Below are 21,746 nucleotides of genomic sequence, written 5' to 3'. Positions count from 1 at the left end.
CGCAGACGCGCACTAGTTAGAAAGCGGAGTTGGACGAAACATTTCGGGAACAAGTTTTTCTTCATTTTTTTTTTAAATTCTTTGTTTGTTAGCAAGTTTATCTGACGCGGAAGCAACGCGAATAGTCTGTCTTTAATGTATAGAGAATTTATGAGCCCTGGACGGCTACACAAGCTGTTAAGTAGCTAGCCAGTTGTAAATATTAGCATGTCAGCTAGCTGAGAGAGTTAGCCCAGGAGTTGCCAAGCTATGGACCCGTGGAGTGCTGTCGCGGATGAAGTGGCTTTGGAGGGACTGGATGGGATAACTATTCCCACCCTGTGGATTCGACTAGAGGATAGACTGCCCAGGTTTCCCCTCAAGTTTGACGACTGCACGAAGGAGCTTATCTGGAGGTCACTTATCAGCAACACCGACCTGAAATTCTATGAGCTCCCAGAGGAGAGAGGGGATGTTGTGTTGTCAGACAGGTGAGTTTATCATGAAAGGCTCAGTTCTGTCCACATGAACGAACTGAACTGAGCTGAACTGAAGTGTTTAGAAAGAATTATATACTTCCCTAACAAGATAATACACAGAACAAACCCTCAGAAAAACAGCAGTGTGCAGGTTGACACCGTGTGCTCTTGCAGTGTTACAATAGTATACAGATCAAAAATACCATGTGCAAATTTAAGAAAGTTTGTATTGGGACTATCTTCACTGGAAGAAATACACACAGTTGCCAACTAACAGAATCTAATACAAACATCCTTACAAACAATCCTCCCTTCATGAATGTTATGTTCGGTTTTTGTTGAAACTGAAATGTAGCATCTATCTGTTGTATAGCCTACCCTCATGAATTTGAATAACGCAATGCAGCTCAACAGCACCACAAACTATATCCTCCGAAATGATTCTACAGTTGAATCTACACCTCAGGATGACAACATTATAGACTCTAAGCATATATGAATAATATATGTTTAATGAAAAAAGGGATAGATTACACAAGCTGTTATGTTTCAGTTTTCATTTTCATACATATATTCTGCCAGGGGTATTTCTGTTATCTCTGTTATGTTGAACTGATCATTTTGACATGATGCATTATGAAGCTCAAAGTCTTTGGACATTTTCATGGACGTAACTTTGTGTGCTTTTAGTCTGAGATTGTTCGTAATGGTTTGTGCTCCGCTCCTTTGAATGAAGGGAATTCTTAAACTGGTCCTTACTCTACTTCTGTAAAGTTTGGGGACAGAGGTATATTTAAGATGATTGAGGCAAGAGAGGCTGAAATATAAAAATCCCAAAATACTATGTCTTACATTTCCTCACTAGCATCTTTGATTACACCTTCTCCATCTGCTTTGTGCCATGGGCATCTTTCAAACTTAAGATCCTTGTTTGTAACACTGGCTTTCTGTCCAAAAAATAACCTTGACAATGTCAACCTGAGATGACATCATTTGAGATTATTTTGAAGTGTTCAGCAATCACATACAGGTGTAATGTAAAGACAGTGAATCAACTTTCTTTGTAGGATATTTCATGGTCCATGTGCTTCTTTGTATTAATGTTTGGATGCCATAACATAGACTTTGTGCTTTGTGCATGCCTGTGTTTGTTTTCAGGTTTAAAGACACTGATCCAGAGGCAGGCACTGAAACAGCACAGAAGTTTCCTGAAAGAAAGAAAGATGTCTACCCCGTCCATATTATTCTAGAAAACAAGGATGGGATACAGGGCTCGTGTGCCTTCTTCATAGACAGGATAGACATCACTAAGCATGTCCGCTCCAAGTCCCTCACCGCATTGGTCAAATTGGAGGAGGCTCTGGAAAGGTTGGTAGATATTGTTTGAAAAGTATTCAATGTAGCAACAGCTTTTTCCAAACAAGCCACCACCTACACACAAAATTGATATGTGCACTGATTTAAGCATTCTGCATTTGAAAAATTTTGATTTTTATTGAGGTCATATGAACCATGAAAACAAGCATTATGTTATTAATTAGATATGGAGCAAGGAATGTTAGATTTTATCAAAGAATTGTGTAATATTTAATAACTCTATCAGTGGGTTGGTTAGAATAATATAATAACAATGAATTGCATAGAGTTGTAAAGTTGGCAAACTTTCAACCTTTCTCTTAATTAAATACTAATAAATGCTAAAAATAAATGTTGGAACTAAAGAAGTCATTGACGTGATAGTGAACATATTTATAGAATCTGCTTGAATCAGTCTGAATTTTAATTACAGATTGCTGGTAAAAACACACACACCAAAAATCCTGTAATACCATCAAGTCTTAGTTACAAGTGCAATGGATTCAGTAAAATTAGAAGCACCTAGAAACCCTCAGCAATGTCAGCTGCTTATACTGAGCATTGTTTAGTTATGACATACAGGCTTTAGACCTTTATCAGGTAAGATTCCTTGACTGATTGTAAAAATTTAATTAAAGCAGAAAAACAGTTTTTTCTGATTCAGTGTTTGTGAAAAATGAATTAATTGTAATTCCAGATTATACTCTTCTCAGCTCAATGCATACTTATTTATGTATTTATAGTATGCCTGTACACTTTCCTCTTTTAGTTTAAATGGCATTCTGATAAATGAACAATTACCCTATATTTCAGATTGTCTATTTTGACTTTACTATTTTTCACTCAAAAACCTACAAATTAGTAAACAAAGAGCACAAACAATAAATTAATCAAATCCTAAATTAATCACAAGAACCAAAGTGAGATAATATAAGTTTACTGCAAATTGTACATTTGTCTTACGTTCCACTTTTTCTCTTCTTGCTAACCGCCTCCTCCTCAGGTATGGCCGAAAGCTTGTTGTGGTGGCATCTCAGTCTCTGCGATTCCGGACTCTGATCGGTAGCGAGAGTGATCCCGATTTAAAACTGAACGACGACTCTTACTGTGTGTTGGAAAGAGTGGGCCGAGCCCGCTGGCAAGGAGAGCTACAGAGTGATCTACATGGATCCTCTTTCAAGTAGGAGACACATACACACTCATGTAGCTCAGGGTCGTTACTGTTCTGGGTTTGCTTTGTCACAAGCCGATGTTTTCAGTTGTTTCATAACAGCCAGTGTTGTGTTTCAACAGGACCGATGCTCGAAAGCTGCACTACATGAGGAAGTCTCTTGTCAAGCATGGACTCATCAGCATGCAGTCTCATGTCACACGAGTGAAGTCAGGACAGCAGCAACACTCCATACTTCTGCTGCTCAAACGCTTCCACATAAACAGGTTTGTTTAGTGTCTTCGTCTCTTTTTTTCTCTCAACAGCGTTTCACTGTTGTGCACATATGGAGGAAAGATGAGGGAACAAAGCCAATGTTTGTGCTTTTGTAAAAGTAGTATTAAGATTTTCTTTGTCTTTGTCTCTCTTTTTGGAGAAATTCCTCTTAACCCTTTCTCCTCTTTCAGGAGGTCTAAGTATGACATACTGATGGAGTATGTGTCCAATGTCCTCCAGCAGTTACCTGGTCAGTTTGCCACTTTGATCACATTCAAAGAACAACTTGTGAGTATCACTCTGTGAGGGTCTGTCGGACTGTGTGTGTTCCTCTGTCTGTCTGTGGTGATAATAGTGTGTTTTCTTGCAGAACATGAGTGACAGTACTTTTAAGCGTGTGTGTCAATACATGCGAACTTCCAAGTTGGTCGAGTTTTGCCAGTACCCTCTGGAGGACTTGGATCCCAGCGCTGGGCCCTGCACCACCAAAAAAGGTAACATGCCCCCGAAGCACCAGTGAGAGTTAGTGAAACAGTTGAATTGTACTAATTGAACTAACTAATAGTCTTTTGAAATGTTACAAATACTTTGTAAACTCTCTGTAGGCAGACTATCCAAATAAAGTGTAACCTAATAAAGTGATGTAATAAATAAAAGAATTTACAAACATTATTTTTGATGCAGAAATGCATATTATAGGTATTATATGTTATTGCCATATGCCTGACACGAGCACTGAGTTATCGTACTTGTGTTTCCCAGGGAATAAAGTGCTTGTGCGCTGTTTGAGGCTGCTGAAGCCTTATTCAAGGAAGGGTGTCACTGATGATGACGATGATGATGAGGACGAGGAAGATGACTCCGGAGCAAGAAGAGGAGCTTTCCCTCAAGAGGCGCGAATCATGGAGAAGGATGTGCTGACACAGGCCTATCACATCGGTACGGTTCATCAATGCCTTCTCTCGAGAAACAGGAAATCCAGGAAAATAAAGCGATTAGATTTAAAAGGCTTCAAGTTGTTGTAAATTTGATTTTGTCAGTGGCAGAAACAAGCACATGGGGTTATCCACCAGGTTGTCCACCGCAGTCCAGAAATGCAAAAGTGACACATTTTCCAGAGTGCTCCAGATTATTGCAGATGAAATGTAGATGTTGTTGAGGAAACTCTTCTCATGTTTTTCACCTTTTATTTAATTCTTAAAGTCAGCACTTAATCCTCAAATCCGTGGTTTCTATTCAGATCCAATGTTCAAAAGGACAGAGTCATCAAACAAAATTAACATTGTCCAAGAAATTATGGATTACACTGTAATTATGCAAATAACTTTTCTAACCTCCAAATGATTATTGCATCAATTCTTTTTTGTTGTCATGCAGTGTTATCCTCTGGCACAAAGGGAATACCTAAGACTGGTATCGGGTACAGAATGAACGTTGGTAAACTGGAGTCTCGTATGCTCTGCCGAAGACTGGAGAGGGATGGTTTAATTAAGGTAAGCTTCAGGCTGTAAACAGTTTTTTCCACATTTTTTTCTATATTGGAAACAAAAAAATAACTAAATTTACTCCTTAGCAAAAAGACTTTCTAGTCCACAATGGTCCAAATTATTATGTAGGTGCCATGTTTGTTGATTTTTATTTATTTTTTTATCCTCAAAAATGATATTACAGTGTAGATGTTCTTACAAGCAGAAACTACTGATTGGACAGCAGATTGTTTTTTATATTTTGGTAAAAACACAAAATACACTGTTCCAAATTATTATCCAGAAAACAACAAGTTAAAAAGGTCATAAAGAACCTGAAACTGAAATCCGTTGTAATTGTTACACGAACAGATCATTTAAAAAAACAAAACAAAACAGCAGAGGTCAACCACCCGAAAGAAAAGCCTTCCTCTTTGAAACGCTGTGATGAACCCCCCATCTGATGTTCATGTTACCCCTCAGGATGGATTGTAATCACTTTGGTGGTCCCTGAACGTTTCATCTAGCACCATCATCTGGTCAAAATTTCAGTGTATTGATTCAACCTTCAGGGCTATTTGATTACATACCATTTTATTATGATGTAAAAGTGTTTCAGTTTTATGTGTGTGATGTCTTTCACCCTGCAGGGGTTCATGGAGGATGAGGGTCGGCAGAGGACTACAAAATTTATCAGCCATAAGTGTGTATCTATAAATGAGAATATATTTCTAAATTCTTATTTTAACACCTCATTATATCAGATACTATAGCATCAATATTATTGTTCTGCTCACTTCTCTCGACAGGTGTGTGGGTGTGAGCGATCAGCTCCAGCTGTTTGCAAAGGAGCAGGAACGCAAGAAACTCCTCTACTCGTCTGCACCACAAGCATCACATGCTGCACCTGCCACCCCTGAAACGCCATCATCCTCAAAGTCGACAGCGAAAGGAAGCGCTGAAACAAAAAAGATTCGGAAAGCAGGTGGAGAAGGAGACAAAGGTGCCATGGAGGCTGGGCAGACATGTAGTGATGAAGGGTTGGATGGAGGCAGAGGTAAAGTAAGAGGAAAGTCAGGAGCAAGAGGAAAGACGACAGGGAGGAAAGGCAGTGAGACAACGGAGCAGACACAGACCGACCAAGTACAACCTACACCGGGTAAATGTGACTCCTCATTAACCCTGTGCACATTTCAGAACAGATATCATTTAAAAAGGACTGTTTTAGCCAAAATTTAAACTCTCATAATTATCCCAACTTGTCATAATCAAAAGAGCTGGTTTAATTACAGCTCTTTATGTTGTCTCACCCTCTTTCTTTTTTTAAATTTCTGTCATCCTTCAGGTGAAACCTCGGCACGCAGTGAATCCAACACGAGGGTGGCACCTGATGTTCTCAACACAGGTAAATTGCCTCAACTGCTACACGTCATTCACAGCCAACAGAAGTGTGGCTAAGAGGTATTTTACCTCTCACAACTGGCCTTTGCAGCATCGTTTCATACTTTCTTTGACATGATACAGTATTTTATATGTATTCCTCCTTATTCTGTTTAATCACAGTTATTGTCTCTTCTGTCAGAGCAAGCTGCAACTGAGGAAGGAGAACAATCCAACTTGACTCCTGCCAGTTCTTTACCTCAGAGCGCGGCATCAGCCAGTCACTCAGCAGACAACAACATTGTGGTTGTTAAAGATGTTCGTGAGGAGCAGGTCAGTCTGATGAGTTGCTTTCACTGGTTTGTTTTTTCCAGCTAGAACTCGATGTTCTTGCTCTGGCTTTTTTGGTAGAAGAACTTTTTTCGGTTGAGTTTATGTCTTGTGTCAGTATCTCAACATCTGGATTGGTACAAACTTTTATTTAGTTTTATATTTTATCATGTGTATAGGTATAGATAGAAAAGGTAATTAACTAATTTCGTCAGCAGATCGTAATGATTTCTCAATAACCTGCATTTTCTCATCCAAAATCATAATTATATCAACAATTCTTCAAGAAAACGAGAGATTTGTATCTGAAAATGTTTGTGTTCACGTATGGGATTCACCCTGAAACGTCTTGGTCTTGATACAGCGAACTGTCACTAAGCTGCACTTTTGCAGGGGCTGAAGGCTTCAGTTAAATTTTAAACCAGCTTTGAAGAACCAGATAATCCAGATTTATGTCAAACCATCAACGATCTAATCTGGATCAGTTATCCACATGTGAAGAATGGGGCCCAGGTTGAAGGCAGTCTGTTTGAGATGAGTAGATGAAAGTAACGGCTCTATCCACCTCCTTCAGACCCGCAGTCCAAAAAAACCCAAAAAGTCTTTGGAGAGGTCTCATGAGACGTACCGCCTGCTGAAGAGGAAGAACCTGATCGTCGAGGCTGTGCGCAACTTCAAAATCATAGAGGGTCTTTTCCCGTCAGTTTGTCTCAAATGTTCTATCAGTTTATTCCAAAGCATTTTATCGTACAATAGAAAAGGAAACAAAAAAACAGGTCAACATGCTGTCTTTCTCCAGATTACAGAAGATGATCAATGACGAAGAAAAGCAGGATGGAGTCAGCTCAAAGTGCTGCAAGAAAACTATTTTACGTCTCGTCCACGGTCTGTCCAGAGAAGGCTTGCTTAAGATTTACACGACCACTGTCATACAGGATGGGATCACCAAGAAGGTACAAGCACACGCCACGCCACACCTTGATGGTCATTTCCATACCTGACTCCATATCTTTTCTCTTTCATTACATCCGCTCCCTGTGGTAAAATAAACTTAATTTAACTACTCAGTCAGATTATTTTTAGCAGATACAATTACACAGAGTGGAGACTAGAAAAGAAATAATACGTTTTATATTACTACCCCCCACCCCTCACCTCCTCTGTCTGTCTGACGTTCTTGCACCTGCAGGTTGAGATGGTTGTTCATCCGTCCATTCAGCCCAACGATGACATAGTGCACAGAGTTATCGAGCAGGTCCGCTTCAAAATCTCCAGCTCTTACTCGGCCGTACGGTGAGTGTAAACTAAATATTTTAAAACAAGTCAGGGAGGAATCCAGAATGTCTGAGTAGTATACTGTATGTTAGCTCGTTCCCACTGTCTGACTCCAGAGACTTTACCTCATTTTATCAGTTTCTCAGTGTAACTGTGTACTGCATACTCAACCCTGACTTATTATCGGTCTGTTGTTTATAACCATGGGACATTTCCTGTAGCCTGTTTCTTGATCCAGCCTCTTGTTTTTCCTCTGCTGTGCCTCAGTCTGCAGCACGCTGAAGAGAAAATGAGAGAACAAGAATCAGAGTCTGAAGAGGCGAGCGCAGGCCCAAATAGCAAGGCTGACAAGAGGAGAGCAGTCCTTAAGAACGAGAAGGAGTTCAAGCCCACTACAGGTTCTGTTTGATTGTATACCACAGAGTACAAAGGGGAGGACTGAATGACTGTATATTCATTGATAGATTTTTCTTCCTCCTCTAATTATGTGTCACTTATCCATTGTTTTGTTCTTGGTCTTCTGCCTCTCTCTGGTTTTATAGTTCGAGGATTGGGTAAGACTTTCGGCTTCCAGCCTAAGATGCATCGTCTGCGTGTTGTTCACAACTTCTTGTGGTACTTGATGTACGGACACCCACTCAGACACAACTCCACCAGCTCTGACTCAACCGGCGAAACGCCAGCAAACTTGTGCAGCTCTGATCCTGAAGCCAAACACCAAGACAAGCATGAAAAACAGGATCTGAAAGACGCACAAAACTCCACAAACACAGACCGACAGACACAGTTGCCTGAAAAAGCTGCCGCCGGCTCCCAGAAGCCACAAATTGCAGATTCAGCTGTGTCTAAATTGGACGAGACATCAGGTGATGAAGAGGAGGAGCAGACGGATGAATCAGCACCTGGTCGCTCTCAGTCTGACCTGAAAGGTGAGAGCATCATGAGTGGAGCTATGTATGTGTAGTAGCGAGTATTAGTGAATGTGGGTACAGTAGTTATTTTAATTATTGGGACAAAAATTGCTCTTTCAGAGTTTCCTATCTACACGCTTTGGTTTTACTGTAATCTTCTGTCTGTCTCTGATAGTTTACACTGATGAAGAGTCGTGGAAGAAGTTCATTCCTCCTGTCCGTGCACACAAAGAGTTTAGCGGCGGCTGGGCGATGGTGGGCGACCTGCTCCTCTGTCTGCCTCTCTCCATCTTCATTCAGGTCATACAGATCAACTATAAGGTGAGCTCACGTTTCCTTCTGTTTTATGAAACAATGTTACGCAGTTATTTCACTTAACTTTTCTGTATAGTAGTTGTGTCTGAAGAATTATGTCGACATGGTGTCACTTTGATTTGTAAGAAAGCTTTAAATTTTAATATTACATTTATATAATTACTCTGTCGTCTCAATCTGCCTCTTGAAGGAACACTGCAGCTGCTGCGGTACCATTGTAAACGTTATACATACTTAAACATTTGATTTTATTGTTGAAAACCTGCACAGAACAAGGGAAGAGTGAGTCCTAACAGTAATAATGTCTTTGTGGCCGACAGCCTAAAAACAAACATGATTTGACTTGTTCTTACTGGAAAAACAACAAATAATACTGTCATGTTGTTGACAGAAAATAAACAGATTTTCTGCTTTTCTCTGTTATATTTCATTATAAACTGAATATCTTGGGGCTGTTTTGGACTCAACAACACAAATGGTGGTGATAATATATTATATGAATATGTGGACCTAATAAACTGGCACCTTAATGTAGATTCTGTTATGCCTCATAAGTTGGACATGTGGATACATATGAGATATTGTTGATGGCCCATTTCTTGTAGAAACTTGTAATGCATGAGGATGCACGACATAAAAACACTCGTGTCCGCAGGTGGATGGACTGGAGGAATATCTCAACGACCCTGTGAAGCAACACCATCTTGTTAGATCGCTGCCCGCCAGAATGAGAAGACAGCTGCTTTATAAACGGTGACTTTCTTTCTCCTTCGCTCTCTCTATAACGCATCACAACTGTGATTCTGAACTGAGTGTCTATGGGCTCTTCATACCAGGAAATACCTGTTCTCATTTCATGAGAACCTGCAGAAGTTGGTCTACATGGGTCTGCTGCAGTTTGGTCCTTTGGAGAAGTTCAAGGAGAAAGATCAGGTACGCAGTCTGTCAGTGCAAACACAAACACAAACACAAACACAAACACAGAGGATTAAGAATAGATCATCATCATCATCATCATCATCGTACTGCTGCTTTGATCCTCTAATAGTCCACTGACTTGTATTTGGCTTTTATTCACTGTTTACATTCAAACAGACAAATATCAATATCTGTAAATGTATCTATACACGATTTAGAATATTTATAGTGTGTGCTTTGAATAAAACATGAACGTTTTAATTGAATTCTCTTTTTATATCTTTATATAAAGGTGTTTGTGTACCTGAGACGTCACACCACCATCGTTGACACCACCAACGCTGAGCCTCACTACTGGCTGGTCACAGAGTTAGCTGACAAACCATTCGAGAGGCGCCAGTACACATTCAACACTCATGAGGATGTTGAAAACTACTGGTTCGACCTGATGTGTGTCTGCCTCAATACACCACTGGGTACATGCACACACACACACACACACACACACACACACACACTTATAAAAGCAGAATCACTCACAGCGCTGGCAACCATATGGAGAAATGTAACGTCACCTTTTTAAGACGTTTTCTGTCTCTTTGTTTGTTTGTTTGTTTGTTTTTCAGGGGTAATCCGTAGTAAGAGAAACGTGACAGATGACGACTCTGCTCCTTCTTTTGTGCAAGACCGCAGCGTGTTTGTAGGAATGTCATACCTGCTAAAGTAAGTGCAGTGAGACTTTTTCTACTTTTCCTCTTTTCCACTTTTTTTTTTTTTTTTTCAGGTTTTAAAAAATATTATGTTTCTCTGCGCACACACACACACACACACACACACACACACACAGGGGCAGTCGTGAGGTGTGTGATGACGGGTCGTTACCAGGAGACGGTAAAGGAGCAGGAGGTCTGGACTCTGAATTTTTTGCTCATCTTAAAAGGAACTGGTTGTGGACGAATCACCTACTTTCTGTCAAATCGGTAAATAATACAAAACACAGGTGAACATGGACAGTGTGTGTTTGTGTGCTTTTGGCATTTTGGGCACATGTATCAGTTGTTTGTTTGTTTTCTTTTTTAAGAGCTCAGCCGGTTTGGAAGCGAAGGAAAACAAGATCAGACTGAAGAGCTTGCTGAGTAAGAATGCTCTTAGGATTGCTCTTAAAGCCGGTGAGTCACTTTGAACATAATGAATTTCTGCGTCCAGTCGTAACAAAGCTTTAATAGGTCTGTGTGACTTCTTGCTTTAATCCAGCATTAACAATCCCTAAAACAGGTGAATGGATACAGATATAACACTATATTAGAGTCTCATTGATGGTGTCATTATGCAGCTATTTTAATTTCAATCTTGTGTTGAGGCACACTCTTGTGTTGGCTTTGAGGAGAGAGAAGAGCTATTAGAGCCGCACTGTCACTGTCACTGTGCCCTACTCATCAATGACATAGTTTTTATACGTCTGTTTAACAGGAGGAATGACTACACCTCGATATGTGACCACCAAGCGACCACTGCTGATAGAAAATATTGAGGTATAAGGTTCTGTCATTTTCATTTCATTATTTTATTATTATAATTAGGTTTATTATCGGTACATCGCTTGTAATAAACAGTTTTGTTTAACTGCAGCTGTGTCGGCTCCAGCAAGTACAATTTCTTGTTCCGATATTTACCTAATTAGAAAATGACAATAACAATGTTAAAGGAGCTTTTTACACTGAAGATGTCATTTTCAAAACAATTAACCATCTGTTTCAATACATTATCAGTCTGTTATGATCATTGTCACTCAGCAGTGAGCACGGTTGATTGCCCCGAATGTTATAAGAATTTGCTCACATGCCCTGTCTCAAAAAGTGTCAGTAGTGGAGAGTAATAGACTTGCACTTATTTTTAAACAATGTTGGGTTAGTGAGGTTTTGTTTACCACTGCAGATGAGAACAAAGAGCAGAGGCTTCAAGCAATGTTTCTCGTGCTTGTGTCTTCGTAACCAGGTGGATATAGAGCCTGCTTCCAGAAACCAGAGGGTGGTCGGTGGAAAGAAACAGAAGAGGAAGAGAAGCAAGAAGGAGGTTGTCAAGGTCCCACGCAAGAAGAAGAAAGGTGCAGGACAGCTAAACATGAAAGTAAACGCATGTGTCTGATGGACTGGAAAAGGAAAGCTGACAGTCTGTGTGCGTGTTTGTTGTTTTGCCTTAAAGAGCCAAAGAAGCGCACCCCTGCCCACGACGAGGCGGACCACCGAGCTTTGAAAATGATGACCAGACAACGAGTCTACTGGTCTGTACAGGAAGACTCACTGATGATGCTCTGCAGCGTGGCCTCACACCTGCTCAACAGCAAGGTACACACACACACACACACACACACACACTAAAAAACACAGGTGAGTACATTTAGCATAAACATCTTTGGATTAATTGGGTTTTATTTTTTATGATTCATTATATGTTTTTTTTAGTCTAAGGTCAGTAACATAACATTACAATAAACTCTTTGTCTTACCTAATTATATATATATATATATATATAATTAGGTATCTTCTTGTGTTACTACTATTTATCCTTTATTTAGCCGTTGCAAAGGAAACATACAGTATATTGTTGATGTGTTGCAGTTGAAAAGGCCCTTCATACCTCACTGTGGTGTGAGAGACCTGCTCCACACAGAGTTTGAGATGTCGATGGATAAAACATCGGTTGCTGTCGGACGTCGCTCGCGATACATCCTCAAAAATCCTCAGACGCTTCTGAACTACAGGTTGCTACAGATTCAGACGCGCTTTAAAACACTTTTAAACACTTTTAAACACTTCCTGAAGTGTCACTCATCCAAAGTTGTGCGCTGCAGGATCTGTCTGGCTGAGGTTTACCAGGACAAATCTCTGATGAAACTGTTGGAGGAGAAGAAACCTGGTGATCCTGATAAACCAGAGGTGGGCTTTTTTTTTTTTTTTTTTTGTTGGTGCTGTTTTGTTACTGACTTTATGACTTCACAGTTGAATATTTCGGTCTGTGTTGTTGTAGGATTGTGCAGAAGCTTTCTCAGAGTACGCCAGGCTTCTCAGGCAGAAGTTCAGCGCTGTCATGAGCGCTCGTGATATGACCATGCCTGACACGAAAAAGCAGCTCTTCTCGCGGTAAGAAAAGGAGGAGGTTGGATGTGGCGGCTTCGGACAAGTAGCTGAGTGTAGCGTGTAATGTAACAGTGTGCTGTATGTGTGTGTTACAGGTTTAAGGTTTCCACAATAGACAATGGAAAGTGGGTTTCAAACAAAGATACTCTCAACAGGTAACGATTCAGTTCGATTTTTAGTTTTATTTCTATTGAATGAATTTGGATTCTTGCGTTGGCAGTTAATTGTATGTGTGCGTTTGTCCATTGCAGCACAGACGACATTCACGCCATAGTGTTGCATAACTTGATCCAGAGCACTCTGGCCATGACCAACTGTCAGATGAAGTCGTCCAGATCCTTTCAGGTAGCTCCCGTTTCATTCCTCTGTTCACAAAGTTTTATCAATACAGCATTCAATAGCGCAACATCACAAAATGCTCCACAATAAAACAGACCACCGTGAAAACACGTAAAATAGAAATAAATGTTAAAAATTACGAGCTGCTTTTTAAAGCTGCCCTTTTCATCTCTCCTCTCCTTCTACACTCACAAACACAAAACACTCGCAGACTTATGATTGCTCTGTCTCTGCTCTTAGACCTTCCACATGTACAGTAGGTACAACCAGGAGCTGCTGTGCCAAGTCTTCATACAATGCAGGAAGAGAGGTCTGGTTAACCGCCGTCGTGTCAATCAGCCATTTGGGCCAAAGAAGAACCGAGCGCTTCCCATCCTGCCCATGTCCTACCAGCTGTCCCAGTCCTACTACAGGTACACAACCACCTGAGGGAACATATTGTCATTACTCATAATTACTTCTTTCTCCGAAGCTTGCAAAACCCCACTGTTCTATCATTTATCATTTTATTTGATTTGATCATAAGGGACCATGCGAAGATAAATGCTGCCGCTTTCATTTATTGACAGGAAATGATCATGAATTCAGTTTTTAGTTCAACTAATGCAGTCTAAGAAAGGTGTTTCTCTTATTTATCTTATCCTCATTGATATAAAAACAGAATAGAAACTCGCTCTATTATTCTATTAAACACTAGTATTATGCAGTACAATTCCACCACATACTGCAGCCTCCAAAATGATCAAACAGTTTCAACAAAAACAGAAAGTTATAACCTTCCTGAAGGAGGATTTATTACAGGACTGTTGTACTAAACTGTGCATATTGAATGTACACTGTACGGTCAGTTACTGATGAACTATAGCTTATGGAAGAGCAATTAAATTTAGGTTTTATTTAGATTTTAAGCATCTTATACAGTGCAGTACCATCTCAAAACAATTTCACCTCAGTTTTCCTTTGTCATTTTCCAGCTGCCTTCATATTTTCCCAGCTATAAAGACAAACAAAAAATTTAAAAGAAATTGAATACCTTAAGTCACACGAGGAAAACAAAAGGTCAGGATTAGAGTGTCTCATTATTAGAGAATGTAAGTGGTTTAACAGGCATCTAATCAGTGAATAACCTTATTGCATTTACATGGGATTTAAAAGCAGTTTTAGAAACTCTTTTAGGAACTCTCACTACATTTCAGCTAGAGGTCTCCAGTTTCAGTTATAGTTGCTGAACCACCGTTTAGTGTTATTGGTAAATGGTAGTTTCTGTAGCAGACGTATGAAATCAGAATAATATGATGAAAACTAAAAACTTTTAGGAAATTGGTGCCATGTCTTTCGGGTATTTTCAAACTCTTTTTTCACCTCTGTAAATCTCTTTTCTAACACATGTTCAAACCTCACAGTTAAATTATATCAATCAATCAAAATTACTCTCCCGCTGTTTCCCATACAGATGTTTTTCATGGCGTTTTCCTCACTCGCTGTGCACCGATTCCTTCCGCTTCTTGAGGAATATCATTAACAACGGGACAAGAGACGACAGACCTCTTACTGTGTTTCACCATGAAACTGAAAACAGGTCAGAGAACGGTAATGGAGGGTTGGAGAGAAAAACAGGGTCTAAAAGAAAAGAAAAACAAAGCAGAGGAAAGGCTGAAGGCAGACCAGAGAGTGAACCAGAGGTACAACCAAATACTGAGTCCACAAAGGAAGGAGAGAACGACCAAAGACCAAAGTTGATGGATGTAGACATGAACAAAACAGATGAACAGTTAAACCCAGAAGATTGCCTCACAGCCTCCTCTGCTGAAGATCCGTCCAGCAGGGAGCAGACAGACGATCATCTGCCCAAAGAAGAGCCATCAGTAGAGGCTGCAGCTTCGAACACAGCACCCAAAGTCCCAGAGGATCCTCCGGATGTGTCTGACATGCTGCAGTTCTCTCTGGACTCTCCAGGTGGCGCCTGTGTGATCAGTCTCAGCCTGATGTCTCTGGGGCTGCTGAGCGTGTACGTGTCCATACCCAAACAGATGGTGGTGGTGGACAGCAACCTGGTGGACAACGATGTGGTCAAGAGGTGAGACACTGTTCATGTTATTAGTTCTTCATTCATGACATGGCTTTATTATTTTATTAAAATATGCCTACAATAACTTCTAATCAAGTTTTTTTTAATATACTACACCTACTAAAACATACTTTCTGTTGTACTCTCTGTTGTGGAATTAGTGTTGCATGTTTTGTGCACCACATTAGAACTTTTTACTATTATCATTATTATTTTTTTTGTTGTAACAATCAACAATCATTATATACAGCTGTTCCTGGTCTCTCTTGCTTCTCTCTCTTGACTTTGACCTTACCCTGTAAAGTGCTTTGAGATAATGAATATTGTTATTTGGCGCTATACAAATACAATTGAATTAAACTGGAACTGTTATCAATTAATCAACAGGTTGACTGACAGAAAGTTAATCAGTTGATTTATTGAGCAAAAATGCCAGAGATTCAGGTTACAGCTTCTCAGATGTGAATAGTTGCGGGTTTTCTGTGACAGTGAATTGAATACTGGCATTTCTGTATTATCATTAATTGATTGATTGAATCAGAAAATAATCATCATATTAAAATATATTACTGTTAGTTGCAGCCATGATCTGTTCAGATTTCTTTGAAAATCTAACTTGAGGGGAATTGTGGCCTTTTAGTATGGCAGCACTGGAGGAAGAGGATGACGATGATTACGACGGTGAGGAGTGTGAGGGGAGAAAGAAGCTGGAGGTGAAGGCACATCAGGCCTCACACACCAACTACCTGATGATGCGAGGATACTGCTGCCCAGGCATCGGTACAGTTTGAACTTTCTACTTTGTAGCTGAATGTTTTCTGTAGATATATAATGTGTAAATTTGTCTCACTTATGCCGGGTGGATGGCACAAAGCCAAGTTTGGTTTATATGACCTTGGACAACAAGTGTAACAGTACCGTAGGTGATGAAATGGTAAAACATATTAAATACATATTAACAAGATAATCCCTCTTTTAAAAGCTGTTATATACATCTATAAATGATTTATTTACAGGAACACAACCCAAAGTGTTGGAGTTCTTGATTTACAGACAATTGTGCTCTTTTGTATATTTAGATCGAGAGCTGAAACAAATAGTCAATAATTGATTAGTTGATCGACAGAAGATTACAGTTTTGACAATTGATTAATAATTGAAAAGTTGTTTATCAAGAAGTAATCTGATTTTAGCCTCTTGAATGTGAGAGTTTGTCTCAAATTTATGTCAGTTAAAATTAATATCTTAGCGTTTTGGACTGATGGTCAATAATTTATTGATTTGAATTTGCAATTAAATTAAGTTTGCAGTGAATATAACTGTTGGTCGTAGTCCTATTCAGATTTGTCAAAAAATTTTGTTTTGTTTTTGTTTTGTTTCTAGTCAAACTACGTAACCTCAACACCAATGACAACATTGTGGTGGAGTCGTGCATTATGAAGTTGCAGCTGCGCAGCACACCTGCTCACAACATGTTCACTATGGAGAGTAAGTATCAAAACACTCAAAAGATGTACAAACAGATTTTTGATCTGCAAAAAATAATTCTTGATTTCCTTTTTTCTTTCATTTATAGACTCTCCCCCACTGGACCTGACTAAATGTGGTCCATCCCTGCTGCCCTCCATCCTCACCTACACCGTCTGCTCCCCCTCCTCCTCCTCTTCACACAGTGTGGAGGAGTGTGACAGGCTTTTGATTCAGCAAAGAGGATACACTCCTCAGGATATAGAAGCATGGGCTCAGCTGAGGAGGAGCTTAGCTGAAGCTGGTCAGAATGGCTTGGACGTGCATGATCTCTACCAGGCTCACACACACCTGGAGGAGCCACAGTCCGGACGCACCAGGAGCCTGCAGCAGTACATGAAGGTAAACACAAGCATAGCTGTTAAAGAACTGGACTGGACTTGTTGTAACGTTCAAGACACACCACCCTGTTACTTGTTGTTGCTACGTCTGTCAAGCCTTCTAGTCATATGAAAAAACCCAGATGAAATATCATGAAAAAGTTAACGAATTAATCATAAGATACATGAAGCTTGTGACTTAAACTGAAGCTTCCACTGAAGAGATGATAAAATTGGAGCAGTTTGCAGCAACGAACAGAAATGATTCTGTTTGTTTGAGGTTTGACTGGAGCTCCTTTAGTTGCACTTGTGTCATCTCTGTGACACCCGGCTGAGGAATTGGCTCCACAGACTGTTTATGCTTATTCTCCCAGCTCCAGATATTCTCATGGATGGAAATGCACGTTAATTCGCATTTTCTTTTGCTGATTTTCTGGAAATTGGGTTAAAATTTTTGCAAAATTTTAGATGGAAACCTGTCAAATGATAACAGCGGCAGATATACAACTTGGAATACGTAGTAATATTTGAAACAATGGTCCGTTGGTTTTAAACAGAAATAAACAAAAGCTGCTTCTGGCTGATAACCACCGATTGTTGGCTAAAATAAGAGCAGTCACTAACAGATGTTAGCTGCTGTAGCTAGCCAGCTGATTAATGCTAACTCCATGAGTTGGCTGAAAACTCTCCAGCAGACTCCAGATCATCTTGCTCATTTTAAAAGGAGAACCCGGTAAAAGGGTCTTTAATATGCACTTGGTGGCTACATGATATAATCCTGAAAGACTGAGGCTAAAGTCGCAAATGAGAAAGTCAGCATCCTCACCAGCTGATGATCCATGTAGAAGACATTGAAATGAATGCTTCTTCTTTCTCTCTGTGGTTGTCTGATCTGATGTTTTTTTGTTTTATTTTGCTCTAGGATTTACAAGAAGAAGGCCAGGTGGTGAAAGCTGGGGGTCTGGGTGTCCGTTGGGTGCTCACACAGCATGCTGAACCATGGCTGCTGACTGTAAACACCAAGCAATGGTCCCAGTCACGCTTCACATCTGACAAACTCCCATTTTTGGAGAACGAGCACCACATCCCCTTCATGCGCAAGAGGCCCAGGCTAGAAGGACAACACATGGCAGAGGAACCACCAGCCAAAAAACCTGCTGTGGACAGACAAGAGAGCGAAGACAAAGAGGACATGGAGGGAGGGTCAAGCGATTTAACAAGAGAGAAACTGAACGATGAAGCACAGCTGGAAAAGCAGAAAGAGAGTGCAGATGTGGGGAGTGGAGACAAACAGCTGGACTCGAAAGAAGAGGAGGGAGGAAAACAGACGCACCATAAAGTGGAAGCGAAGGAGGATGCTGGACAGGAGAAGATGGAAACTGAGGAGGGACAGGAAGAAGAGAGAGAGCAGAGAGTCAGAAAGGACAGTATACATTCTGAAAGAGATGAAGACGCATGCTCTCCCCTTAATGTTGAGTAAGTACAGACTGTGATCCCAATAATCTTATTGCAGTTAACCGTGCATTTTCCTTTCCTGTATCTAAACTCCTTTTTCTTTCTATCTCCATCACTGTCATCATCAACCTCACACAGTGAAAATGTGAGTTTCATCAGCCGGCCGTGGCGCATGGTGGATGGTACGCTGAACCGGCAGGTGTGTAAGGGCATGCTGGAGGCCACTCTTTACCACATCATGTCCCGACCCGGACTCACACAGCAGACGCTGGTGGAACATTACAAAGATGTGCTGCAGCCAATGGCGGTGCTGGACCTCATGCAGGTAAACAGAAATACTCTCACACCCGTAGGCTGACGTTTTATTTTACAATACTTTCAATACTCTGAAAGAGTGGCAGAGAAAACCAGGCTCCTGCTCCTCGGTTAATGTGTTGTTTTCATAAATTCATTGTGTTTTTCCATTTCCACAGTCCTTATCCCACTTTGTGCAGCAGCACTTTTCCTTTTCCCTGTTAAACTACCATGAATGAAACTCAACACTTCCTGTAGAATTTTCAAATTAAAAGTATTTCAGACTTCACTTAATAAGAAGGCGTTGAGAGTGAAAACGTCAGGGAAGGTTGAGTTTTGTTGACAATAGGTTAACATCGATCAGCAGTGTGGCTGAAAAGAGAAAGTATTGGAAATGGATTAATTATGTGATGTTGTCACATCTCTTGAATGTGTTTTCACAGACGTAGTATGTCGACATGCATATTTTATTTTACTTAAGTTTCAGGAATTCTCTTAAGTGGATGATAACTTCTTTCTACTCCCAATATTTGTGTTCCTTGCTGTCATTGATAACTGTTCAATAATTGTTTGACAGTAATCAATGACACGGAAATCAAGCAAGTGACACTGTTAAAACCAGGTTTACAAATGACTGATTCACCACTCCCACTGTATCACCCTCCCTCTCTCCTCTGTAGGCACTTATAGACATGGGCTGCGTGACGAAGAAAACTCTGGTTAAAGGTCCTAAACCCTCACTGTTCACTCGCTCCGTGCACCAGACAAGAAGGGAGACGGACGTGAAGATTGAGGAACCAGACACAGTGTTTTATGAGCCCACCATCAGCTGCTGCCTGCGGCTCAGCCAGGTGTTACCCAACGAACGTCACTGGAACTACTGTATACCGTGAAAGTCTTCATCCACCTCACACGACCTGCGCGTGGCCTTACCTGGCTTGACCTGGCATCAGGTTAGGTGCACGATAAGGCTGTTGAAGCTGAAGCTTCAAGAAGCTGAGTAAAAAGTTGTATCAGGCCGTTGTGAAACCTAAATAATGTGATTTTACAAAAAGTGTCATGTCATCAATTCTGGTTTTACAGAACAGGGGTTTCTTGTACTTTTTGTTGTTATTTTTGTTCTAAAATTAAAAATAATTTTTTTTTGTGGTCAGTTTTTTGTAGTCTAACTTAAAATTATAAATAAAAATGCATCACATTACATTCTTGACTTAAATTTGTGTTGCAGCAAAGTGGGTGTGTTTTGGTAGTGAAATCTTTAAGGTATTGTTCCACTCAGGAAGGGTAATGTCAATTTCCTCCTGGCAGGGTTACTCTAAAGCAACATGCCTCAGGTTTTAATTGGGAAAATACTACTGTTGATCTGGTTAATCTGCCAAATATGAATCAGTGGGTGTTGGACTTGATGCAGGTTGTGCCATGTCACTTGATTCCCATCCTGTTTTCATGGATAACATGCCTTTGGTTGCTGATGCTCTCCTTTTTTGCCAATAATGTATTTGTGTTGGATAACTGCCAAAGAGAAAACAAACAATGCATTATGGGTATCCTAAAACACATTGAGCACATGTACCTGTGTTTTTTTCTTTTTTTTCCATATTTTGAAACTTGCATTGTTCACATCTGTGTTATCTAGCCGTCAGCCTTCTTTTGCACACCATCAACTGTCAGTCAGCGGAGTAGCATGAATTTAGCTGCGGGAATCTTGTTACCTGTGTGCGGTGCGCAGGCATTCATGCAGCTGCGCAAGATAAAAACAAAATAGGGGACCGACTCATCAAAACATTGCTCCATAGTGCTCATACTTGTGAAGTGCACTAGTATCAGGGGAGTGTCATATGTACTAACCTTCAGCTAATGAGCTTTGACCACTGACCAACTCAATGAGACAGCTGAGATCATTTAACCACTCAGTCAAACCATTCCCTCATGCCCTGTACCGAAGCATCTGTGTTTGTTATGATTCTTTATTCATTCATTCAGGTTTTCCTTTTATTATGTCACCTGTCTGTATGTGGACTCAAGGTGAGGAGACCTCTGAAGGACCAGCTGAAGAAAACGCATCCACTGTAAGTTCAACCTGATTTTTCATTTAAAAGGATCAGAATGCACAAGTAGGTGATGTATTCTGCACCTTCACAAACCTTCTTTAGCCCGAACGTCAAAAGTATTACAAATACATTTAAAGAAATATTCAAATAACTAAAAGGAGAAGCAGCAAATCCTCACATTTGAGAAGGTGGAACCATGAAATGTTTGGAAAAATTTCTTAAATCAACTAATTGTTTCAGCTATACTTGTATATATTGTTGGGTAGTTTAATTGATAAAAAAGGATGATATTTTATAACCTCTTCCTGTTTTATATGCAAAAATCTTAATTGGTGAAGTAACTAAAAAGTACATTATTTCCCTCTGAAAGTTAAGTACAAATACCTCAAATTTGTACTTACTTGAGTAAATGTACTTGGCTACTAAGGAGGTTTGGCTGCTGGTGTCTGCACAGCTTGTTCTTGTAGTCAGGGACATACTGTAACCTACAATTCCCTTAACGCTTCTGAAGTTAGTGAACATGACACCACCCTCTGAAGCTCTGCTGTTCTTTTCCAGTGCACTCACACTTGTCTCAGAAAACCTCCAATATCTCTGCTCCTATCTGGAGTCCTGTCTTCTTGTGTGTGAACTTGAGAGGGTGAAGCAACATAAGAATATGTTAAAAACGGAGACTTTAAGAATAATGCAGTGGGTAGTGTATAAGGAGTAAATGAGAG

The 21,746-nt window shown here is 40.2% G+C and overlaps 1 protein-coding gene across 1 annotated transcript; it reads left to right on the top strand.

Moving 5' to 3' along the window:
- The first annotated feature begins 238 nt into the window (after positions 1 to 238).
- gtf3c1 (general transcription factor IIIC subunit 1) lies at positions 239 to 20,129 on the top strand. Its single transcript, XM_022738056.1, has 40 exons — positions 239 to 470; positions 1,617 to 1,826; positions 2,818 to 2,994; positions 3,108 to 3,251; positions 3,432 to 3,528; positions 3,611 to 3,734; positions 4,003 to 4,179; positions 4,618 to 4,733; positions 5,357 to 5,409; positions 5,516 to 5,865; positions 6,052 to 6,111; positions 6,289 to 6,419; positions 6,991 to 7,115; positions 7,216 to 7,369; positions 7,606 to 7,709; positions 7,959 to 8,089; positions 8,234 to 8,620; positions 8,778 to 8,923; positions 9,573 to 9,670; positions 9,754 to 9,850; positions 10,128 to 10,311; positions 10,462 to 10,558; positions 10,683 to 10,815; positions 10,917 to 11,004; positions 11,306 to 11,367; positions 11,831 to 11,939; positions 12,038 to 12,180; positions 12,455 to 12,597; positions 12,688 to 12,772; positions 12,864 to 12,976; positions 13,069 to 13,128; positions 13,225 to 13,318; positions 13,553 to 13,725; positions 14,766 to 15,389; positions 16,021 to 16,160; positions 16,764 to 16,868; positions 16,957 to 17,249; positions 18,150 to 18,703; positions 18,821 to 19,007; positions 19,657 to 20,129. The coding sequence occupies exons 1-40, from the start codon at positions 250 to 252 to the stop codon at positions 19,867 to 19,869; spliced, it is 6,702 nt and encodes a 2,233-aa protein (XP_022593777.1). The 5' UTR covers positions 239 to 249; the 3' UTR covers positions 19,870 to 20,129.
- Positions 20,130 to 21,746: the final 1,617 nt, after the last annotated feature.

Source organism: Seriola dumerili, unplaced genomic scaffold, assembly GCF_002260705.1.
Source record: "Seriola dumerili isolate Sdu_G_001 unplaced genomic scaffold, Sdu_1.0 BDQW01000035.1, whole genome shotgun sequence".
Lineage (NCBI taxonomy): Eukaryota > Metazoa > Chordata > Actinopteri > Carangiformes > Carangidae > Seriola > Seriola dumerili.
This window is presented reverse-complemented; position numbering and strand designations above follow the sequence as displayed.

What these genes read in the sequence shown, in the direction of transcription:
- gtf3c1 (XM_022738056.1), top strand. Translation starts at nt 250, where the DNA reads ATGGACCCGTGGAGTGCTGTCGCGGATGAAGTGGCTTTGGAGGGACTG. An exon ending in ACCTACTTTCTGTCAAATCG is followed by an intron (nt 10,816 to 10,916) that starts GTAAATAATACA and finishes TTCTTTTTTAAG; the next exon opens with AGCTCAGCCGGTTTGGAAGC. An exon ending in CCCACGCAAGAAGAAGAAAG is followed by an intron (nt 11,940 to 12,037) that starts GTGCAGGACAGC and finishes TTTGCCTTAAAG; the next exon opens with AGCCAAAGAAGCGCACCCCT.